The sequence below is a fragment of the Vulpes vulpes genome, chromosome 15 (assembly GCF_048418805.1).
Source record: "Vulpes vulpes isolate BD-2025 chromosome 15, VulVul3, whole genome shotgun sequence".
NCBI lineage: Eukaryota > Metazoa > Chordata > Mammalia > Carnivora > Canidae > Vulpes > Vulpes vulpes.
The window spans coordinates 72936230-72961052 of record NC_132794.1 but is presented as its reverse complement, the minus strand read 5'-3'; the positions used below and the strand labels follow the sequence as shown (position 1 = coordinate 72961052).

General features: G+C 39.0%; 1 protein-coding gene across 7 annotated transcripts in view; it reads right to left on the bottom strand.

Moving 5' to 3' along the window:
- Positions 1-2504: 2504 nt before the first annotated feature.
- GLCE (glucuronic acid epimerase) overlaps positions 2505-24823 on the bottom strand; it is a 115670-nt gene continuing 93351 nt past the window's right edge. For 6 of the 7 annotated variants that reach the window (XM_072738977.1, XM_072738971.1, XM_072738973.1 and 3 more), the window contains 3 exons: positions 17223-17818; positions 11894-12136; positions 2505-6485 (listed from right to left, as the gene is read on the bottom strand). In XM_072738977.1, coding sequence (XP_072595078.1) covers positions 5461-6485; positions 11894-12136; positions 17223-17805 — 1851 coding nt within the window. In that variant the 5' untranslated portion in view covers positions 17806-17818 and the 3' untranslated portion in view covers positions 2505-5460. The remainder of the gene's footprint in view (positions 6486-11893; positions 12137-17222; positions 17819-24823) is intronic. The other variant, XM_072738978.1, reaches the window with a different exon arrangement.

Genomic DNA, 24823 nt, shown 5'->3' with positions numbered 1-24823 from the left:
TGGCAAATGTAGCTCTTTTCACCAGAAAGTGAACAGCAAACATTCAAATTCATCATTGATACAGCATTTAAATTCACATCCATTTTCAGTTTGACATCTTTGATGGGTTGGTGTAATGAAAAGCAGTATTTTATCCCTATATTGTTAACTATTTGTAACAGTTGCAATAATGCAGACTTGAGATTTTTTTTATAAAAAGATGTCATTAAACACATCTCACCACAACTTGCAATTCTGATGCACTCTTTATCTGTTTTTTATACCTCCAACTTCCGTATTCAGGATGGGCTAAAGGTAATGTCACAGGGTAGGAAGAATAAAAATCTGGCAGCTGATGTTTGGGTCTGTGGACTTTTTTAACACCACTGATTAAGTTTAGTGGTTACCTTTTATGAGTTTATAAAACTTGAAGATCGATTAGTCTCTCTCACTGGACTGTATTACAAGACAGTTCGAGGCCATGGGGGTAGAGCAGGTTCCTGATGCTAACAATGGCCAAGCCTCAAGTGTAGATTTTTTTTTTTTTTTTTAAGATCTTATTCATGAGAGAGAGAAGCAGAGACACGGGCAGAAGGAGAAGCAGGGTCCCTGTAGGGAGCCCGATGCGGGACTCCATCCAGGACCCTGGGATCATGCCCTGAGCCAAAGGCAGATGTTCAACCACTTAGCCATCCATGTGCCCCTCGAGTGTAGATTTTTGCCCACTTGATATTCCCTAAAGATCTAGGAGTTTTGGCCTCTGCTGGCTATCAACTAATTAAATGGAGACCTTGGCTTGTTCTGTTTCTCTGCACTTAAGAGTGAAGAGTGGTTGTTAGCAGCTGATTGTTTCCTTCCCCCCAAATCCATGTTGAAGTCCTAACCCCTAGGACCTCAGCTATATTTGGGGATAGGACGTTTAAAAAGGTAATTAAGGGAAAATGAGGTCATCTGAATGGGGCTGAATTCAGTATGACTGGTGTCCATATAAGAAGGCAATAGGACAGAGGGACGACCATGCAAGGACACAGTGAGGCAGCTGTCTACAGGCCAAAAAATGAGGCCTCAGAAGAAACCAAACCTGTTGACACCTTGATTTTGAATTTAGCTTCCAGAGATGTGAGAAAATAAATTTCTGTTGCTTAACCCACTTAGTCTATGGTACTTTGTTATGGCAGCCCTAGTAAATATAGTCCAGATTGGAGGAAGAGGTCTATAATGTAGAATTTACATTATACTTTTCTCTGTAACACAGGCATGGTGTCATTAATCAGTGCTTATTATTCTAAGTAACGTAAATCAAGCCCAGCCAACTTCAGCACACAGAGGAACGCATCCTAAGAATATACTAGAAGCTCCTGACACTGAGGGACGCAGCTGGCCTCAGAAATGCACCGGATCCAGGGCCTGGAGCACTGTCGAGGTTCTGATTTCATCCCTGCTTTTCACTGTATCTGCTTCAGGTTTCTAATCTTTCTCGATTTTGGATTCTGGGCAAGAGGCTCACTGGCCCAGCTTGACTGAGGGCCTCACCCCTAGTCCAGGGGTCCTGGCTAAGAGGTGGCAGGGTCATGCGACACACAGTGGCTGTCACAGTCCCATGGAGGAGGAGGCTTTCTCTGGGAGGAAGAGCTCATCAGACTATGGGCTAAGTCCACCGCCATGTCTAGGAGGGTCTGGCCCCTCTCGAGGGCAATAGGGAGGCAAATATATGGCGTTTAGTGTGCTAACGTGGAATGGCCAATGTATTAACAGTTTGGCTATAAATAGCAAAATCAAAGCAAGACGGAGACCTCATCCAAACCAAGAACTGCTTGTAACCTATGGCTGTATCCCAACTGGGGATGAGAGAGGGGAGAGAGTTGCCACGGATGTTGATTAGCAAGTGGTTGGTGATCCATTGGAATTCCATCATACAAATGGTGCAGAATGCTTATAACCCCCAAAATACTGTGCCAAGGAAACATAGTATAAACCCAGACTGGTCTCTGGTTTTATTTGTATTTGGGGAGCCTGTATCATTACCCTCTGAGAAGAAGAGGGGGAGAAGATTAAGTAATGCTTATTGTTCTGGAGAAGGGGCAATTATAGAAAATACAGGAAGGACAAACTTTCAAATAAATTCAAATCAGGCAAAAATGGTAACCAACCTGAATAGCCTAAGGGCACCTTCAGAGCTGCCGCGGCACCCCAATTTTGCTCATTACCCCTTCTTCTTCCTCTACCTGGTACCTGGGCCTGAAGGCCCCACTTAGGCTTTGTCTCCTCCACACCTTCCCTGACTGACCACACAATTTGGCATTTTATCGTTCCAAAGCTGTTCTCTGGACATCGTGTCCCTGTCCATCACATCTTCTGGGGGTGAGACCCGTGACAGGCTCTTCGGCACTTTGCCTTACAGGGCCTGAACTGCTCACGAACATCTGTTGCCTGACTAGTTGTCACAGGTTGAACAGAAAATGGTCAAGAAATCCACTTGCTGGGCTCAAAAAAACCTTAGAGAAGGAACAAATTATCCAGGCATATTCCTTTTAAGATAAAAACTTTATTTTACAATTTTATAAAGCAGCTTTACATTAAGCACAAACAATCCATTTACTTTGTATAGAAACAAAATACCTTTCCATCTGCAAAAAATCAAGTTTTGCTGTATAGAAAACTAACATGTGCACATTGTGCTTAAACCGCAAAGTCTGTACAGCTTTACAAGGACCACCCTTTGGAAGGGCATCCGGTAAACACTTTATTGCATATTTGACACATGGTCTCTAACCCACATGTACAATGGAGGAGAAACAAGAACAACAATTGCAACAAGGATGAAAACAGCAGCTTTCAGCGAGAGTCCGCGCGCTGGCCAAGGAAAGGACTGCCACATCTGGAGAGTTGTGCTTGTGTCATTTCTCTATTTGCTCACATACACTGGATGGTTTTTGGATGAAGCCTTTATGTACAACGATCCTAAAGGGTCAAACTTGACCTCTGTCTGGAAACTTTTGGCTGGTTTTACAACTGAAGTGGCAACAGATTTAATTTAACAGCAAAGCTAACTCAAGATAAGCGTACAAAACAAATACCCATTACCTGGAAACAAAGAAAAATTTAATGAAACAAAACAAAATAAAACTTTAAAACACCTTCCCCATTCTCTCTAAGCTCAGAATAAGTAAACATCTTACATGATTAAAAACCCAAAGAACTCTGTAGGTGTTTCGGAACAAAAATGCAATTGATGGTCTTGGGCAGTGTTCCTGAATGTCTGCCCCCCAGATCACCTGCACCAGAATTATCTGAATGCTTGTTAAAAATGCAGACTGTCATGCTTTGCAGGCAGATTTAGTGACTATCTGGAATCTGTAGCTCAGTAATCAACCAGGTGATTCAGAGGCAGCCTAAAGCTTGAGAACCACTGGTGTACACTGGTGGTGCTGCTGCAGGTTCAGCTCATCCTCTTAGAAAATTCTGGGATCACAAGAAAAATCAAGTTGCTGTTGCAACGTGGAAGGCAGTGTGAAACCAACAGCAGTGAAACAGCAATGCCATTTCTAGATCAAAATGTCTTTCCTTTTTCAGTGGAAAAGGACAGCCACATTGTTAAGGCACTGATATTTGTCGCGGAACAGTACCATGCTGTGTTCATGGATTCCCTTAGTCTGAAGTACCAGTATGCAAACACAAGGCCGAAGTCTGGACCGTTCTCAGTAAGAAGTAAGATAACGGGTAAAGGGTTTCCTGACTGGAGAAAGTTCATGTTGGAGCACGGAAATAAAAAAAGGAGTCCAGATAGTCTTGTGGAGGCATCTAATAATGTGTAAGAACTACAAAGGTCAAAAGCCAGCGGGAAACTTAAAAAACCCACAACCGTCGTGTTGTGGGCAGAAGAGAGTTGTGGTCATGTAACTTGGGAGTTTAAGCTTCTTCTACCGTGGCCAGTTTGTCTTCAGTGTACATCTATATTGTCTTCTCTGATCCTGCTCTCTTTGCCACTAATACATATTATATTTTGCATGTTTACTATATTCATATATATGTATATGTTTTCTGGTTTCTAAGTAGTGTTGGTAGGCTGAGTTCAATTTATGCTGGAATATTAGGCAAGTGCCCATGTGGCTCTTGATGTGCATTTGATACAGGTCACAGACAAATTGCAATGTGTTTGTCAGACTCAGTCTCCTGAAAAGTGTGGGGTCTCATATTTCAACCTGTATAACTTACAGTGTTGCTTTAGTGTACTGTCGTACATTCAAACAAAAACAACAAAATCGACCTCGCTTGATTTGGATGATGCCTGAAGCCCTATAGCAGACACTGCCCAGGATACAAGGGCTGTGAAACGTATTTATGTGAGGTAAGGTATAGTGGGATATAAAATCCAAATAAAGGTCTTGGTTACTCACGTACAGCAAATGTGGTAGCATCAATCCCTTCTACCCAAGAGCTGAAATAATTTATAATTAAAATTGCAAAGGAAAAACATTGACCATTGACAACTGCAGAGTCAATGTCAATGACCAAGAATGATCTAAAAGTAGGGAAAACACCTGCTATGATTCTTGTATGTAATATTTGACAAAGTATTTTTCTTTAAAGGGTGGTGAGGGTGGACTAGCTCCTTTCTCAAATAAAATTTCCACAATGTCCCAAAAATGTCTCCCCAAAAGAGACAAAACTCTCAAGTGCAATCTGAAATGAAACAGAATTCTAGACAGTGACAAAAAGAAACCATCGCAGTGGGGATGGCGAGGGATAGACTGATTATCAAATCTTTACTGATTGTAGATCAAGTTTCATAAAACATAACATTTTTGTGATTTCTTGTGCAGTCAACAAGTTTTGTTTTAGTTGTGCTTACATTATATAACTGTGAAGCCTGAACACTGGTTGTGTTTTTAATTCACACATTTCAAGAAAACCATACATTCAAAATATTCTCCATATATAACAAATTCAAGAAATGCAACACGAAATTCGCCAAGAAATTAATCTGTAGAAAAGAAACATCATTTAAAAAAGTTGCACACGGTCCACTATTCAGGCTGCGAGTACACATTTACTGTATTACAGCACATTATTTTTTTTAAAGTTTGTTTCCAACAAAAACATAAATCATCACATTTTAAAAGAGACCCATACTAAGTTTTCAGGTAAGTGCCAGACGACCGGCCAGTAACAGCTACTTACCAGTGTCTTCCCCAGGCCCAGAGGGACTGGACTGTCTGCACAACTGTAGACGGTGATAAGCAAGGCAAAGTTATATATCATGTTCAGCCATCGACTAAACACTTTTCTGCTCCAAGTGCCATGTTTTGAAACACCCAACTCATAGAATGCAATTACCAGAAGACGGGGTGCATCTAACACTTCGATGTAATCCACACAAACCTAGTACACAACCTTTTAAAATGTGCCTATGCTCTGCTGAGACGGAGCCTATGGTCTCTGTGCAGGGCAGAGGCTGCAAGATCATTTTGGTTCTGAGCTCTAGTTGTGCTTTGCCCTGCTGCCTTTAAGGTAGCTCTTCCACCTCTTGACAAATTCTTTGAAGATTGGGGACTCATCGATGGTGCTGAGTAGCTGCAGCTGATTGATGTGGGTGGTGTGGTAGTCCCAGCGGGCCAGGTTGGGGGCAATGCCAAGCATGAAGTGGCGGAGGTCGTAGATGGTTCCTGAGCCAGTGTCGTACAAGGGGAGCATGGCTTTCAGGGATTCCATACCACGCTCATACAAGGACCTCGCTTCTTTGCCGAGTTTTTCCCCTGCAGTTTCTTTTAAGTCATACAGCCCGATTAAAGAATACATAAAGCCATTCAAAACGAAAGAGCTAGGTGTGGTTGGATATTCTTCATACCAGTCGTGTTTATTCATAAACACAGCCTTAACTCCATGCTGCTCGGACAGAAACTTGTAAGGGGCTGTTGCCCTTAAAGCTGAACTGAGGAATAAATGGTCCTTTGTCAATAGATAGGCCCTGACTAAAGTAGAAATGGCTTGCCCTTGGGCCATAGCAGAGTACCACCCCGGCTCTAAAGACTTGAACCCCTCTCCTAACTTGCGGGTCACCATAATCGGCCAGCCACCTTTCTCATCCTGGTTCCTTACCAGCCAGTCACTGGCAGCGAAGAATGCAGCCATGTGAGCCGTGGTGGAGATGGTAATGTTGTCGAGGAATCCTTTCCCTTTTGCAATCAACCTAACCACCTTTTTGGGCATTATTTTGGTTGGCTTGACGGCTTTTGTGTTGGAAAGACCCACTCCTTTCCTGAGGTCAGTGACCAGGTCCCTTGTAACCGTGCTCCATGAAGTTCTAGGCCCAATGCCATAGTATATGTCTCTTTCTTTAAAAGCAATTAGTTGGGTATTTGAGACATAATGTATGGTGAAGAGCTGATTCTTTTCTGTGGTCTCTAGAACCACAGACACACTTCCATTTGTCAAGAACTTGAGGTCAAATGAAATAATAAAATCTTTCGTGTTCCCCAGTTGCAAGGATACACCTTCACTGGTTTCTGTAGGGGGAGAATTTACCAACAAAGACTGGTTAGAAGAAAAGCTCCTTATATTAAAAGTTAATTGTAATTTATCCTTGATAACCACTAACCATACAAAATTAGCACTTCACTACTTTGTGTCTGATCATCATCATCATCATCGTTATCATCATCATCAATTATTTCACTAAAGTCACCATAAATAAATCATAGAACTGATGAGTCTATGATGGCTTGTAAGCATCAGGCCTGTCTAGTTCCTATTAGAGGCTTAAGAGCAAATGGATAAGGTATTGTTGATCAAACTGCCTTTTCTTTTTTTTTTTTAAATTTTTATTTATTTATGATAGTCGGGGAGAGAGAGAGAGAGAGAGAGAGGCAGAGACACAGGCAGAGGGAGAAGCAGGCTCCATGCACCGGGAGCCCGACGTGGGATTCGATCCCGGGGCCCCAGGATTGCACCCCAGGCCAAAGGCAGGGGCCAAACCACTGTGCCACCCAGGGATCCCTAATATATCCTTTTTAAAAAGATTTTATTTATTTGAGAGAGAGAGAGAGAAGCAGGCTGTCCACTGAGCAGGGAGACCAATGCGGAGCTTGATCCCAGAACCCTGGGATCATGACCTGAGCTGAAGACACACACATAACAGGCTGTGCCACTCAGGTGTCCCTAATATACTCATTTTATTAAAAGAATAAAAATAACTAAAATAGGCTCAGTGCATAATATTGTGAGAAGCTAGAAGAATGGCTTATACATGAATTAAAAATTTTAATTTAATTAACATTTAGTAGGTATTTACTATATTCTAAGTGCTTTACTCATATTAACTCATTTAACTCATTTATAGGAGTAGTGCTACTATTACTCTCACTTTATGGCTAACGGAGGGAAGTAACTTGCTTAAGATACAAAATGTTGAACGTAGGTTGCCTAGTTTGGTTCCACAATACACATTCTTTTTTTCTTTTTTTAAGTTTCATTTTTTTGTAATCTCTATACCCAACATGGAGCTCGAACTCCTGACCCTGAGATCAAGAGTTGCACATTCTCCTGGCTGAGCCAGCCAGGAAACCTCAAGATACACTCTTAAATACTAACTGATGCTGAAAACGATAAGGTTTGTTTTCAGGTATTTGTTGGAGTTGTGAATAAATTTCAGAAAATTAAGCAGGGGCCTAGGTAGTCAACCAAAAGTGAGGGGTATTGGGGGAAGTTGAAGGGGAAGCAGAGGTTTTGGAGTTTAAAAAGAAGAAAAAAAAGCCAAAACCTTGTTTGAATTGTTTCTCTTCCACTTCCTAGCTCTGAGATGTTCAAGATGAAATAGCTCTTTGAACTTCAGTTTCTTGATGTTAAAAAGAGATAATATTACTTTGCAAGGTAATTGTGAGGATTAAAAAAAAAAGAAAGTCGCTTGGAACAAAGTAAAAATTGATAGTGATTATGATTATTATTATTCTGAAGCTACTGGCCTTCAGAGGCTGATAAAATAATAACAGCTGTTTTATCTGGCAAATTATCAGACAGGAAATTTCTCTTGCATATCTATAGTACAATGACGGCAGATTCCCAGAAAGTTGGCTTTCTGAATACTGCTGGTCTAGGTCTACCAAGAAAAGAAAGAGAGCATATTACAACCCAACAGCAGCAGCAGCAGCAGCAAGAACAACGCCAATGACAACAACAAAAAATAGGTAGTACATATTTTATATATAACCTTACAGGTAAATATGAATACCTTGATCTCTATTAAACTTATGTTTTTGAAAAACATGCCTATGTGTTATCTCGTATGATCCTTGCAATAATCTGAGGCTGGCAGAGCAGGAATTACTACTTCCATTTTAGAGATAAAGATATGGAAGTTTTGCAAGGTTAAAAGGTTTGCCCAAGCCAAATGCTAATTAGCAGTAGGGTAGGGACCAGAAACCAGGATTGCAGGATTCAAGTCCAAAGACTGTGAAAAAAAAAAAGGATACTGGAAATGGAACGCTCATGAGCATAATTGGTGGAAGAGTTATTTCTCTTAAACATAGTCACAGAATCAGGTTGAGGAGTTCCTGAGGAAATCTTTAGGGTGTCAACCGGAGCAAAGACAAAACGTGGACTGATGATAGTGTTTACAGTGTAATTAGCTTGGATAGTCTTAGTATGTTGGGCTGGTAGTTAAACTCCCCCAATACTGGACTCCACCAGTGTGGATATAATTGATCCAAGGCTCTTAATGATTTCATATGATGGAACAACCATGGGAGTTGTATAAGGAATGAGAACACCTTGACAGACTTACAACATTAAATGATGCTTCGAGTGACTTTTTAAACAGTGACTTCAGAATCCTACTTCTAATTAAAAAAATCCATTTCATCTGGAAAAATGTCAACATGCAATCTCTCTCTTAACTAGCATTTTCCTCCATCTAATGGAGGTAAAATGGAATCTGATGCTCAATATAATAACATTCCTGAAACACTACAGGATTCTGAATTGACTGATGAATCACTCAAGTTTCAATTATATTCAGCAGAGAAGGGTATATTGAGAGCTAGTTATTTTTCATTCTTAGGGTAATGCCTCATTAATTAGGGCAGTATCATTAACCATGACATCCATTTTCCTGAGACTGGATAATAGGTATCCAACTTTAGAAGTCCAAATGGGAGGAGGCTGAAGAATTGCCTATTTTCCTCCCAGAATTCCATTCTAATTTACTGTATGAATACAAATCTAATGAAATGATATGGTCTCACTATAAATGATATGTTTCACTATAAGAGATTAGTTCAGAGAACCAAGTAACAATTGATGTCACAGGATGTAACCTTTCAAAAAACTATTTTCCTAAAACCCCAAAACCACCAGAGGGAGTTACTGAGCCACACAGGGAAGTCCCAATCCTCCACATGAAGCAATCAACAGACCAGCCTCTTCTTCACAACAATCTTGTAAGTCTTTTGATTCCCATTTTCTAGATATACAGAGTAGCTAAATAACCTGTCAGCATCACTGAGAAGGATCCAAATGGTAGCAAGTGGAATGTGAGTGTGGTTTTGGCAACCACTCTGGAAATGTAGCAGGCAAGGTTTGAGCATAATATTATCTGGAGACTCCTGCTTTAAAGCTGAATATAAAGTTTTTGGTTTCCCATTTTTTTGAAATCCGTGACTCCTTTCTCTGAGCAGTTAAACCTGGGAGTCACTACAAGTGTTTATTCTTGGCATATGCAGTTGGGTAATGTCCCTTTAGGCAACAAAGGATGATAAACACTTAAGGGCAGTCTTTAAATCAATGTTTTTACATGCAACACAAACCATTCATTCATTTTAATCAACAGGTTTACTAGATGCAGTGAGAAGAGGCATGAGGAATACCTAGAGATAAGGGCCAGGCAGAGGAAGAGAAGCTCACTAAGTCTGGGAAAGAATGTCATGGAAATGGAGTGGACAGAGTGTTTCCAGAAAGGGAAAGCTAATTTAATTTAACAGAGCACAAATCAGGAAGAGGAACAAAATATTATTCAACAAACAAAACAATAAAAATATGATGTAGACCCATGTTCTGGTTCTTTCTTCTAGACAACTTTATTTCCTTTCAGGGAAAAAAATTCAAGGTCCAGAAAAATAAAAGGCCAACGCATTTGGTCCCTGGTCTTCCAGGGATTCACCTTACTGAGGCCTAGGCTTATGTGTACAAGTTCCAATTTCTTCTCAACAGTGATTCTCAACAGTGAATTGATCTCCCATGAGGTCTATGCCCTCTGAAAAGCTTCATCTCCCCATACCTGTGCTTCAATACAACAGTCTCACCTCTTTGAGTCCCTTCTCCTGCTCTGAGCAACAAATCTCATGTAACTCCAACTCACTTGCCTCAAACACTTGGATCAAATGCACCCTCAGGCATGCCCAAGATATCAAAACAAGCACCCCATTCCCAGTTAGCACACTCCCACCAACAAGGAGTTCCAACTGTGAGCAGCTTGCGTTCCACTGGCAGAGTGACTGTCACAGAGTTCTCTCCCCCATATATTTAAAACCACCTTAGGAAGTAGTTTTATCTCCAGCTATGGGCTGCAGAATGAAGAAGTACTGTGAGGGTCCTTCACACGGTATGAGGAGACTTATCTTTTGTATTACTTTGGGCATCTGGAAGTGCACAATGAAATCTACTGCTCTAAATAGGATACAGTTCAAAGAACTGTTCTAGAAAACTTGCTAGCATTTGAGATCATCAAGATAAGGGCTGCTGTTTTCCACCCTAATCCACACAACACTATCAATTAGTACAAAAATAAGCTTAGATAGAAACAAATACAAATGTACTTTTGCAAAGTCTAATCATTTTCTGCTACAATAACCTTTTAGGTATCACAAGCTACATATTCTTAAATATCTCCACATACTTTCTCACCAGTCAAGCAGACATGCCCTATCTACTAAAATACACAGAATACCGTAGGAGAAAAGAAGTTCTAGTCACAGAATAAAAACTAAAGGTCACCCATTATTTGCACTGCATTAAGCACTCATAAATCCATTACTTAAGGCCATCTAGAATGAGTAGATTTGTACTGTGGCTTTCAAGGTCTGTGAATTACATAGTCATCAATAAAGAACAAGGAGAGAATACAGAAGAGGTCTTATAACCTTTTCTCTCGTTTTATTTACTGACTGCAAGGTTGGTGGTGGTGGTGGGGGGGGGGGAATGAGTTCTGTTCTTGACAACATTTCCCCATAGAGTATTAGGCCTGAGGTGCTAACTAAAATTATTTCATTGTCTTTTTAAGTAATGGACTCATTAATTCTCATGGATATTGATTAGTGGAGAAAAATACATTACATCCTAATTAATGAGACTGTCTTACTAAAAGGGGAAATGTTGCATAAAGTTAATTTGATTTTATAAATGAAATGGTTTTATATGAAGTTTGAGACAATCTAGTACATTAACAAAACTCAATATGAGAAGCAGGCCTGGTTGCTAACGCTATCATAGCTCAAAAAAATAAAAGCTGCTGGTAAAAAACAGACAAAGGAAAGGACGGCTCTCTTATAAAGAAAAATTTCTACCTTAATGCAAAACAGTTTAAAAGCTAAAGAATTAAATACTGTATTGAAATACTAAAATGAACCAAAGAGTATCATTCCTGTGAGACACAGATCCCTGGAAGGAGATACATACCATGCAGTAACCTGGATCTTAATATTCAATCAATGGCTTGCCTTTTCACACAGTAAATATTTTCTTCATAATCTTGAATTTTTAGCTGTTCTTTTTCTAGGGATTTCACTTGGGTGACACCGCTTGTTTCTTTATATAAAGGGTCTGCTAATGTACTTTTTAAAACCATAAAAACAATTTTAAGGGAGTATCAGGTGCCATAAATCAACATAAAATTACCAGACACACATAGTAATACATTACTTACCTGGAGCAATGAACTGTTTAACATTGGTGAATCTAGACTTCTCAGCCACACTAGCCATAAAGCAGCCCTTTGGCACGGTCCAGTCATTAGGCTTGTTTTTGTCCCTGTCTTCTGCGGTTTCATACACCTCTATGTGAGGGGGTTTCTCAGTTAGATTCTTGCTGTAATGACTTAACCCATATTGTGCAATCTGGATTGGGTAGAAATAGCCTTGCGGTCCCCACTGTGTAGATAAAGGTACACCTATAAAACGGAGAAACAAAATAAATCACCATGTCTGGACACTTAAGAGCCTACTGTGAACACTACTCTTTACTGTTTTACCTCTGAGGCATGTTATAGGCTTATCAGCAACTTTTAAGCTTCTGCATTATGCTGTTTTCATAATTATTAAAAACTAGTACTGAATCAGATATGAAAAACAAAAGAGGTTTATCCACTCTTGTTCAGTATTTGTTGACAGACAGCAATGCAATGTTGTAGATTACCTTTTCAGGACTGACTTTTTACATGTTGCTCATAGCAAAATGTTGCTCATAGCTATAGATGTCTTGTTTCATAACTTTGTTTCATACATTCAAATTTTGTACAATATTTATTTTTAAAGATTTTATTTATTCATAAGAGACAAAGAGAGAGAGATAGAGGCAGATGCAGAGGCAGAGGCATAGGCAGAGGCAGGGGGAGAAGCAGGCTCCACGCAGGGAGCCTGATGTGGGACTTGATCCCAGGACTCTCGAATCACGCCCTGGGTCGAAGGCAGGAGCTAAACCATTGAGCCACCCAGGCGTCCCCAATTTTGTACAATTTAAATACACGTAGATAATATTACCACAGGTTCATCCTAAAATATTAATCATGAAATTTTCTTAAATGTTTGTACTTAACATTCAAGTTAATTACATACTCATCTCTTTCTCCAATATCAAGATGTGGTCTTTTTTTCAAAATATTTTATTTATTTATTCAAGAGAGACACAGAGAGACAGAGAGAGAAAGAGAGAGAGAGAGGCAGAGACATAGACAGAAGGAGAAGCAGGCTCCATGCAGGAGCCTGATGTGGGACTCGATGTGGGGACTCCAGGATCACGCCCTGGGCCAAAGGCAGACGCTCAACCACTGAGCCACCCGGGCATCCCAAGATGTAGTCTAATACCTATATCATCTGACAGATGAAATATTTGCCTAAGGGGCCAGTTATGACTAGGCAACTTAAAGTATAAACACAGCTTGCAATTCTTTTTTATATCCTTCATGTCAAAATGTAATGCTTGAGAACAAGGCATGTTTTTTTAATGAATTAAAATTGCACACTTAACCATATATTTTTGACATAGTTCACTCATGGATTACCTCTATTAAGGTTCTAAACAAAACTTTTGAATGTTTGGTATTAGTGGTTTAGTAATTTCCTACCTGGGAAATACAATAATATTACAGTGTACAGAATTTGGTCTATGTGTTGAGAGATAAGCTTCTCTCTGCAGTTCTAAAATAAATTAACAAGCATCAGATGGGCACAGCAGAAAGAAACTAAGAACCCACAAAACCATATGTGTGATGTAGTTTCAAAACAGTTTAAGGATTTAGGAACCATAAGGGCTAAGAAATCTAGGCTACAGATAAGTTCTAGACTTTGTATTTTTTTCTCCAAGAGGAGACTTTTTTCCTCAAAACTCAAATAGAATTATTTTCACTTAATGAAAGGAAGGTTTATACAATATCTCATTAAAGATGGGTAATAATTGAAACAATGTACAACTAACATAAGAACTGATACACTGATCAATGAACAATAACAGGCCAGAAACATATTCTGCTATTCAAAATATTTTAACAATGAAGACTGCATCATGAACCAACTGGGGGAAAAAGATCATTCAGTACATATGAGAAGAAAAATCTGAAATTACCCTGACCTTGTACCATTTACCAAAATACAAATCAATTTAGCTGGCCTAAAGAGTTGAATGTAAAAAAACACAAACCTAATACAAGTATTAGAGAAAATACAGATGAACAGCTGATTATAGTATGGCAATAATTTTCGAAGCCATAAAAGAAGTTTAAAAAAGTCTTTAAGTTCAGTAAACAGGATTTAAAACTTCTAAGACTAACAAATCATAAGTAAAATGAAAGACAACCAAATTGAAGAAAATATCTTTAACAAATGCAATAAAGTATCATTGTCCTTAATCTATATATAGCAAAGTTCACAGGAATAGAGATCCCACTAATCACATAAGAAAAAGGGGAACAATATACAGATCTTATGATGAGTAGAAAAGCATATGAAAAGGGTACGTCACCTCACTGACTGTTACAGAAAGGGAATCATGAGGTCCCTTTGTAAACAACAGATTAAAAAACAAATGTTCCGTGACAGCAAGAGCTGGGTGACAAGAGCAGCCTACGCTCTGCTCTTGGAGGTACAAGAAGGTTCAACCTTCTTGGAGAGCGGTTTAGCAAAATAGATCAATTTATATTATTTGACATGGAGTTAACTTCCTAGGAAAGTACTCCTAGACTATAATTAAAAATAGCAAATGAGTAACTATGACTATCTATACTATCATTACGTGTAAAAGCAAAAAAAAAAAAAAAAAAAAAAAACAAACCTGGAAATGACCTAAGTAGCCAACTAAACGAAAGGACTGCAAGTATTACACATATCATGGCATATTCTTATTATGAATACTAGTCATTAAAATAGTCAAGATTCAACAAGGGGAAATAAGATATTTTACAGAAAAAAAGGAGAATATAAAATTGACTATATAGCATGATCCCAATTTGTCTAAAAAATGTCTCTACAACAACAAGATTGGAAAAACAATCAAAATATTATTTAACAATGGTTATGGGTACTCTTCACTTTTTCTTTAGCATCTAAAACATCTATTAATATTATATATATATATATATATATATATATATATACACATACACACACACACACATATGTAAAAGACATATTTAAAAAAGATTTTATTTATTCATGAGACACAGAGAGAGGCAGAAACACAGGCAGGGAAAGAGGCAGGCTCCATGCAGGGAGCCCGATGTGGGACTCGATCCTGGGACTCCGGAACCATGCCCTGGGCCGAAGGCAGGCACTCAACTGCTGAGCCACCCAGGGGTCCCTAATATTATATATTTTATAGAATTTATGTGAAAAGGTTTGGTGATGGATATCTTTGAAATCTCCTAAGAAAATATTTCCATTCTGGGCAGCCCTCGTGGCTCAGCAGTTTAGTGCCGCCTTCAGTCCAGGGCATGATCCTGGGGTCCTGGGGACCTGGGATTGAGTGCATGTTGGGCTCCCTGCATGGAGCCTGCTTCTCCCTCTGCCTGTGTCTCTGACTCTATCTCTCTCTGTGTGTCTCTCGTGAATAAATAAAATCTTTAAAAAAAAAAAAAAGAAAATATTTCCATTCTGAACACTGTATAACTAAGTATCATTACCACTATGTTAAAATATAGGCCTACATACAAAGACCTCCATACAAAAATGGTAATAATTATCTTGAAATGGTAGGAATATAAGTGAATTTGGCACTTCCTTCTTCTGGACATTTGGTAAATATATTTTAAACCTTAAAATAATAAGATATTGAAATCACTTTTCATAGAATGGGGAAAATAAATTTTAAACTAAGATATCTTAAAACACACTAAGCTCTTTCCTACGGTTAAATGACGTTTTATTATTTTTTTAAAAAGACTTTATTTATTCATGAGAGACACACAGAGAGAGGCAGAGACACAGACAGAGTGATAAGCTGGCTCCTTGAGAGGAACCTGATGCAGAACTTGATTCCTGGACTGGGATCATGCCCTGAGCTGAAGACAGACGTTCAACCGCTGAGCGCTGAGCCACCCAGGGGTCCCTAAATGACATCTTTTATTTATTTTTAAAAGATTTTAATTATTTATTCATGAGACACAGAGAGAGAGACAGGCAGAGAGAGAAGCAGGCTCCACGCAGGGAGCCTAACGTGGGACTTGATCCTGGGACTCCAGGACCACGCCCTGGGCTGAAGGCAGGCACTAAACCGCTGAGCCATCCTGGGATATCCTAAATGACATATTTTATTTTATTTTTATTTTATTTTTTTAAGATTTTATTTATTTATGAGAGACAGAGAGAGAGGCAGAGACACCAGCAGAGGGAGAAGCAGGCTCCATGCAGGGAGCCTGATGTGGGACTCGATTCCGGGGCTCGATCCCGGGGCTCGAACCCGGGACTCCAGGGTCATGCCCCTAGCCAAAGGTGGGCACTAAACCGCTGAGCCACCCAGGGATCCCCCTAAATAACATATTTTAAAGTCAAATTCTATTTGGCTTTCTGATCAATCTTAGGTTTGAAATACAAATTCCAAAATGTAGCAATTATACTCATAAGAAAGGTCTGAAAGACAATGAAAGACAGTATGTAATAGACTATAAGAGTGGGGGATCCCTGGGTGGCGCAGTGGTTCGGCGCCTGCCTTTGGCCCAGGGCGCGATCCTGGAGACCCGGGATGGAATCCCACGTCGGGCTCCCGGTGCATGGAGCCTGCTTCTCCCTCTGCCTGTGTCTCTGCCTCTCTCTCTCTCTCTCTGTGACTATCATAAATAAATAATAATAATAAAAAAATTTAGACTATAAGAGTGTAGCATAAAAGGTCAGAGAAAATGGTGTCTATGTGTTATCTTGTTCCGAGGATTTTATTTTATTATTTTATTTTTTTAAAAGATTTTTTATTTATTCATGAGAGACACAAAGAGAGAAGCAGAGACATAGGCAGAGGGAGAAGCGGGCTCCATGCAGGGAACCCGATGTGGGACTTGATCCCGGACTTCAGGGTCATGCCCTGAGCCAAAGGCAGACACTCAACCACTGAGCCACTCAGGCATCCCTGTTCAGAGGATTTTAAACCTCCCTCGAGAGATGATACCTGGCTAATGTGGTAACAAAACTGAACTGGTACACAGACAGGTCTATTGGTCTCCTGTTCCTGTCTCCTCTCATAGGACCATAACTGTATCTTTTCATGCAAAATTTTTGGAGACGCTGTGCCTTTACCTTACTGGTGAGAATTTCAGATTCTGAGGCAGGTTAATGGAATAATCCTATTTGCTCAGGTGTGATATTCTTGCAGCCCTTAAATCACACCATCTAGAAAATTGCCCCAGGCTCAGACTTAACCTGCTCCTCCTTGCTAAGTCAGAGCAATGAATGGTCTCTGGTAATAAGCCATGGACTTGCTAGATAATTAACACCTACAACTTCTTATTCCTCAACACAATCAGGATAGAAAATACAGTGGAGCGGACGGATACCAACCTTCAACCCCACTTATGCACTTGACTCTGTCCCGGACTTCCACATTATAGCCTTCAAAGGACATAAACACACCATCAGGGTGATAGGGGGCTCTCTGTGCATAGACTTTGGAATAGCTATGAGAGAATTCAAATCGATCATAGCCATCATACTGAACCACCTTTCCATATACATCAAAATATTTCTCCACCCAAGTGAATGGAAGAAAGACTTCATTCCCCTCTCGTCTCCCTTTAATTGTGTGTTCATCATTTATGAGACAGTCAATTTCTTCATATTTGAGCCCTAACACCTTGCTTCCCCCATTGCTGTTGAAGCTCCCAACAACAGGGGGTGCTTTCTGCTGTTCCTGAGGGAATGCTTCCTCAGACTGTTTGGCCATGTGGTTCACATAGTGATTACTCTCAGATGCTGCTGCTCTTTTTTCTAATCCATCCACTCTGAAGCCACTACTCAAGTGCCGTGGAAACTGGATCGCTTTATCGCTGGAACATTTATTCCACAGAAGTACTGTGACCAAAGTGAAGAGTGTGCAGATGATAATCAAAGTCTTGTAGTTGACCCGAGCTGCCAAGCAACGCATATTCAGACCATACCTATGGAGGCAAGAAGAAAAATTCATGCAAAAATGTTATTGCAGACATTTCGTGGGATAAGGTTTTATTTTTTTTTATACTGAACCACATTAAGGCAACTTTATTCACTGCAGTAACCTGATCAGATTTAAAATTACTAACTCAAACTTTTTAGCAGAGACAAAGAAAAGGCAGAGGAGCTTCGCCCTCTTAAAATACTTAATTAGCATGACCCTCTAAAGCAGATATTCTTAAACTTTGTGACTCTCTTGGTATCTTAATAATCATTTCAAAGTTTCCAGGCCAAAAGAAATACCTAAAAGAAATCCATGTAATAAGTAGTTGGGCCCAAACAATTTAATGCATTATTTTCGTCCCAACAAGTTAGCTGTCTGAAAAAACATAAGGGTACTGCTAGCCATGTTGCCAAATTCAACAGTGAATTTTTAGTGCTCGTCCTACTTGATTTCTCAGCAGCTTGAATAGTCAATGACTCTTTCCTACTGGAAACATTTTCTTCTCATGGCTTCCGGGGCACCATCCTCTTGTGGCTCCCTCTCCTTATACACCACTAGCTGCTCCTTCTCAGTCACCTCTGATCATTCTTTCTCATCTACCTGAATCTTAAGTGTTAGCATGCCTAAGGTCTCCATCCTCACACCTCATTATCTCTATTCCCTCCTAGGTGATCTCACCCACTCTGCCAGAGCTTTCTTCAGAACTGCACACACACACATATATATCTAAGTGCCAATCCAAGTAGTTGACATCTTTACTTGGAGGTCAAATGGACTTCTGAAACAACCAAAACTTAAGTCCTAGTCTTTTCCCCCAATCTGTTTTTTTCCTACTGCTCAGACCAGAAACGTCTACTCCTTTCTTGCTCACCCTATATCTAATCATTTAGGAAATGTTGTTGGTTCTATTTTCAAATTATACCCAGAATCTGACCTCTTTTCCCCAACTCCACTGTTACCACCATATCCAAGGCACTGTCATCTTTCATTTGGAATACTGAAATCATGTCCAAACTGGTCTCCTTATTTCTACCTCCAAGTCTATTTGCAACATAGCCATTATAATGATGCTTTTAAATATAAGCCAGATCATGTCACTCTAGTCATGACGGGAAAACAATCTGATGCTGTTGCATCTGCTGGCCATATGGTGTACCAGTCAGTTGTGACTGCAATTAAAAGTAGTCCTGAAATGCCTATTGCTGATGTCACAGGGAACTATGGAAAATTATGGGATTAGTCTCCTTATTGTTTGCTATAGTAGCTCAATAACTTATTTTATGGTATAACTCCACAACTACTTTACTGTTTGTAATTCTTCATCCCTTTTTTTCTCTCAATAAACCCTTCTGGCAGTAATGAGATTTAAAGAAAAATCAAACCCAAAATGAAAATGTTTAGTGAAAATTTATACAATAATCTTCTATTTTTTAAGAAAGCTAATGGTGAAAGCGTAATTATCTATCTAAAGTAAGCTTTACACCCATTGTGGGGCTTGAACTCATGACCCCAAGATCAAGAGTTTCATGCTCTGTAGACTAAGCCAGAGAGGTGCCCCCTCATCCATTTCTTTTAATTCCAAGACAAAGTACCTTTGAGTTCTTGAAAGTCTAAAAACAACTTCAGTCTGCTCTTACCTTTGATTAACAGTTTGGTAAGATATAGAATCTCTGGTTACACATTTTTTTCTTTTGAAAAGTTGTAGGCAATGTTTTACTGTCTTAAAGCACTAAGAGAATTAGAGATGACAGGTTTGATTTCGGTCTGACACTTGTCACTTTGTACATCCTCTGGATCTTTAGTTTATCCTTGAAATTCTGCAGCTTCCCAAGAAAGTAGTACATTATGATATCTGATTTGCTATTTCAGCACTTGCTGTGTCCTTTCAATCTGAAAACTTGTGTTCTTTTATTCTGTTTAATGAGTGTAGTAGGATCTTCCTGCAGCCATAAGAATATGAGAGTTCATTTCTTGTTAAGTTCCCTCTGATTAGCTCTATTTTCTTCAGCAGCAATTTTTCTGATTATTTTAGTCTCTCTTTCATGCCATCAGTTTTGCTCACATGCCTGGTAATCTTGGTTACTCATTCATATTTATGCCTGGATGACTCATTAATCAACACAGATTTCCTCTACCATTGTGGAAATGGTCTGATTTTTGGCTAGACTGCTCTCCTGAGGAGGACTCTGTGTAGGGTAGTTAGTTACAAGCTGTGTTCCTTTAGGGTGCATGGGTAGGGTGCCAACAGGCTCTCTAAAAGCCAGAATGATGATGGTGTTTTTCTTTTGTTCTGGAGACCTAACTTGTACTCTAGAAGCCTTAGCTTTTCCCAATTTCTCTACAGGATACGTTTGATATTTTGCTTGGTGTGCATGCCTGCTATATATATATATCAATAGTCCAAGTGCAGGGATGAGAGTGGTGTAGGCAGATGAGAGGGTAGAGTTGTGCCTTTTAGTACTTGAACAAGAGAGATCTAGAAATCTGCTCAGTTATCACTTTTTGGTAGTCTTCCTACTTAGTGGTTTCTTCATTTTTTATTTCTATACATTTTACTTCAGTAGGGCATCAGGAGGGAAAAAGGCAAAGACAGAGTTTGGTCCATCTTGGAAATCATACACAGATTTAAGAGCTGGAATCCAGTAAGACTTTATCATCTGCTATGAAAAAATGCTAAAAATGCTAAAAAAACCAAAGAGTGGTATAAGCAAACCTTCAGAAATCATATATTTATAAAGGATTTCCTTATATTGTAGTACAGGCAAACTGATAACACTAAATGGTGTTTATTTAAAAAAGCAGTATTTCTTTTTTTTAAAAAATGTTTTATTTATTTATTCATGAAAGACGGGGGAGGGGGGTGCGCAGAGACACAGGCAGAGGGAGAAGCAGGCTTCATGTGGGGAGCCCGACATGGGACTCGATCACAGGTCCCTAGGATCACACCCTGGACTGAAGGCAGTGCTGAACCCTGAGCCACCTGGGCTGCCCCAATCTTTCTTTAAGCATTCCTGAAAAACACTTATGTGCCAACATTTGAATCATTTGTCAGCTATACCTAACATTTAGATCAATTAAAATGGAAATATAAAGATTTTGTCCCATCTCTGAGAAGTGTCCTTCCTCCACAATGGAGAGTGAACATGCTTATGGAACTAGACTACCATTACAATGAGACACATACATGATGGGAAAGTAAATAAAAATGAAAATAAAAAGCTTTTATTAACCTTTAGGCTCAGATTTTGTTATCTGATACCATCCCTTACTAAAAGTAATGATGGCTTCTTAGAGAAATGGAGGATTCCAGGTCTAAAGCCTTGCTATGCCAGAAAATAAAGAAAACTTTGAAATATCAGTAAGATCATAATCCAGGGGATCAAAAAAGCAGTAGGAGATAAAATGAGATCAGAAACACTGATAACTTTGAAGCTGAGATATATTCAAGGTTCACTACATTATTCTCTATACTTTTGTTTGCTTGAACATTTCCATAATCAAAAAATAGTTATCATAGCAAAAAGACACAAGACAAGAATCAACCTGAAAGGTCCCTTTCACCATTAGTCAAAGTTGTAAGAATTATGATTGATATTAACTGAAATAATAAAAATCCACGAGTCTACAATCATAGTCTAAAAGGAGAAAGTCAGAAAGAAACCCAAAAAACAAACATATCATCTTCTGATTTAGTTATTAGTAACTAAATGAAATTATTTATCTGGCCTTTGCAAGAGAACAAACCAATAGCTCCAGATGATAGACAATTCTGTTACTGAAAAACAGTGGCTAATGAGGTAGCAGAAAAAAATTTAAAATATCAGAAAATTAGTATTATGTGATCCCTCATGAAATGTACTCATTTACACAAGCATTATATTCAGGTATATGTCTGATAGGGACCTAGAGATTCATACTGTGCAAAGTAACACCAAATACATTATTTTTCAGTAGTAAGATGAAAAAGCTGAAACTCTACAATGAAGGGATCAGATTTGTTACCCTAATTCAGTGCTCAAATTCAATCTCATTAATGGTGACTCATCCAGATACTGTGCTTTTTGATGAGTTAAAATAAGAAGTAAATAACCGGTCATAGATCCGAGCAAAACATGTTTAATATGGATCTTTTGGGCCTTACAATTTGACTTTTAATTAATAGGAAATACAAGAGATAGAGGAACAAGTTAAATGTACATGCGACCAGACACATCTTTTTTTTTTTTTTTTTTTTTTAAGATTTATTTGAGAGAGAGAAAAAGAGGGAGCAAGCATGCACGTGGGTAGGGGGAGGGGCAGAGGAGATGGAGAGAGACTCCTCAAGCAGACTCCCCCTGAGCGCAGAGCCCCACTCGGAGCCCAATATGGAGCTCCATCCCAGGTCCCTGAGATCATGACCTGAGCCAAAACCAAGAGCAGGCCATTTAAGTGATGGAGCCACCCAGGTGTCCCTCAACTAGACATGTTTAGAAAGCAAGATATCCTGCAGGAGAGCCAGCCCTGTTGCCTCAATAAGTCAGTGGTATGAAAAGAAAGAGGACTAGGTTAGATTTTTTTTTTCCCCAAAGAGACTTATTAGGGCATATGACAACCAGATGTGAGACTTGGTCCTCCCCTGGGAAATCTGACTGTAGACTTGTTAAGAAGTGAAGATGGAAATACATACAGAAGATGTTTATTGAAAAAAGGAGGCTACAGGGCAGTCCGGGTGGCTCAGTAGTTTAGCACGGCCTTCAGCCCACGGCAGGATCCTGGAGACCCGGGATCAAGTCCCATATCGGGCTCCCTGCATGTAGCCTGCTTCTCCCTCTGCCTGTGTCTCTCATGAATAAATAAATAAAATCTTAAAAAAAAAGAAAAGAAAAAAAAAAGGAGGCTACAAAACAGCATACATAGAACAATATCACTTTAGTAAACAATGCACACATAGGTCTTTATTTTTTCATTTCTCATATGTACTGGTTTTTTAAAAAATCATTAAAATTAAGGTCAAAGTCACTTTTGTTAAAATATTAAAGGAAATGTAAATTTTAAAGCTTAAAAATGTTTATAAATATTTCGTTTTCAAAATAGGCCCTGACATTTTTTTCAGGGAAGGGGGAAAATATGGGAGAAAGGCGAATAGAAAATAAGAAAACCTTGAACACTGATATGCACTATAAACTGCCAAATAGATTTATCTAAAGGTAAAAATGATAATTTATTTTAAAGTTGCTCAAATTATAGAAAACTAACCAGAAACTTTAAAATTGCAGAAAGTAGACTGCACTGACATTTTGCTAGTACAATAACAACAGGACCTTTAACAGACCAAACCAGGGTTTTCTGCTGAGTGGTGATAAGCTTCCTACTTATTTTAAAACTTTTGACATATCTATAAACCAGATTAACCTTTCAAGTTAAAAAAGGAAAGTTTAAAAAGTCAGTAAATTCAGAAACTTTGAAACCTCATCTACTGCAGACCCTAAGATTTATTTCATTAGAAACATAATCCAATAAAAATTGGTTTTAGTACCTTTGGAGATCTAAAACAGAAAATTATATTCGGTAAGTATCATAAAGAAACTGTAAAATAATTTCTTTTCAGTAATGATGGAAAACAAAATACAACTTAGTTATCCTGTGGGAAAGCAAATTGCTCTCTTCTAAAATGATTTACAATCCAAAGAACTCTTGTGATGTAGATACTTTACTTTTCAAATTCACCTAACTGAATATTTCAAGTAACCAAGTCATTCAGTAAACATTAAATCATTTTAAAATATGAAGGTTATATTTCAGTTAAGAATATTTAAATACATTCGTAAAAAATTTCATTGAAAGAAATTTCTTTCCTCTGAATAACGCAGACCAAGGCTTGCTTGATCATTTTTTTTTCTCTTACTTACATATCTAATAATTTGTATTTCTTACAATACTTTGGTTCCAAGTAAACAGAAAAGTAGTTGTGCAACAGCTAAACTGTCTCAATCACCATCTATTCAGCACCTACTCTGTGGCAGGTAAGGCACTATCCTTGTCCCTGAAGGCCAGATTTTTCAGAAATATGCATGTAACAATAATGCTGAGATAAGAACTGTAAAAAAGTTACATAGAAATATGCTATGACACACAGAAAAGGAGGCCTATAACTCTCCCTTAATTGTTTAAGGTGTTAAGGAAAGCTTCAAGGTGGAATGAATACAACTGACAACTAAGCATGTTCCCAAATCAGGTAATCTGCACTTGCCATGCCCTCTGCCTGGCATTGCTTCCCTGGATAACAACTGGCTTGCTCCCTTACTTCTTCAGGTCACTGCTTAAGTGTTAATTTATCAGAGGGGCCTTCTTTCCCTGATTACCTTATCTAAAACAGTATTTCTCACTCCATCACTCTCTAGGTCTACACTCAGCTATATTCTTCTTCACATTTACCACACTTGGTATTATACATATTTAGCTTATTATCCATCTCCAATCCACTAGAATCTAAGTTCCATGAGGACTGGGATTTTGTTTCTCCTGTTCACTGCTGGATCCCCAGTGCCTAAAAATGTGTCCGGTTCATAGTAGACATTCAATAAAGATTTGTTGAATGAATGAATATTGTTAAGTATGCAATTTTATTTTATTTTTTAAATTTTATTTATTCATTTGAGAGACAGGGAGAGGAGGGGTATGACTGGGGGAAGGGACAGAGGGAGAGGCAGAAGAAGACCCTGGCTGAGGGTGGAGCCCAAGGCAGAGATTGATCCTATGATCCTGAGATTATGACCTGAGCTAAAATCAAGAGCTGGACACTCGACTGACTGAGTCACCCAGGCGTCCCTTATTTTATTTTATTTTATTATTTTATTTATTTTATCAAAGGCAGGAAGGGGCAGAAAGAGAGGGGGAGAGAGAGAATCTCAAGCAGGCTCCATGCTGGTCATGGAGCCCGATGTGGGGCTTGATCTCACAACTCTGAGATCGTCACCTGAGCTGAAATCAAGAGTCAGATGCTTAACTGACTTGAGCCACCCAGGTACCC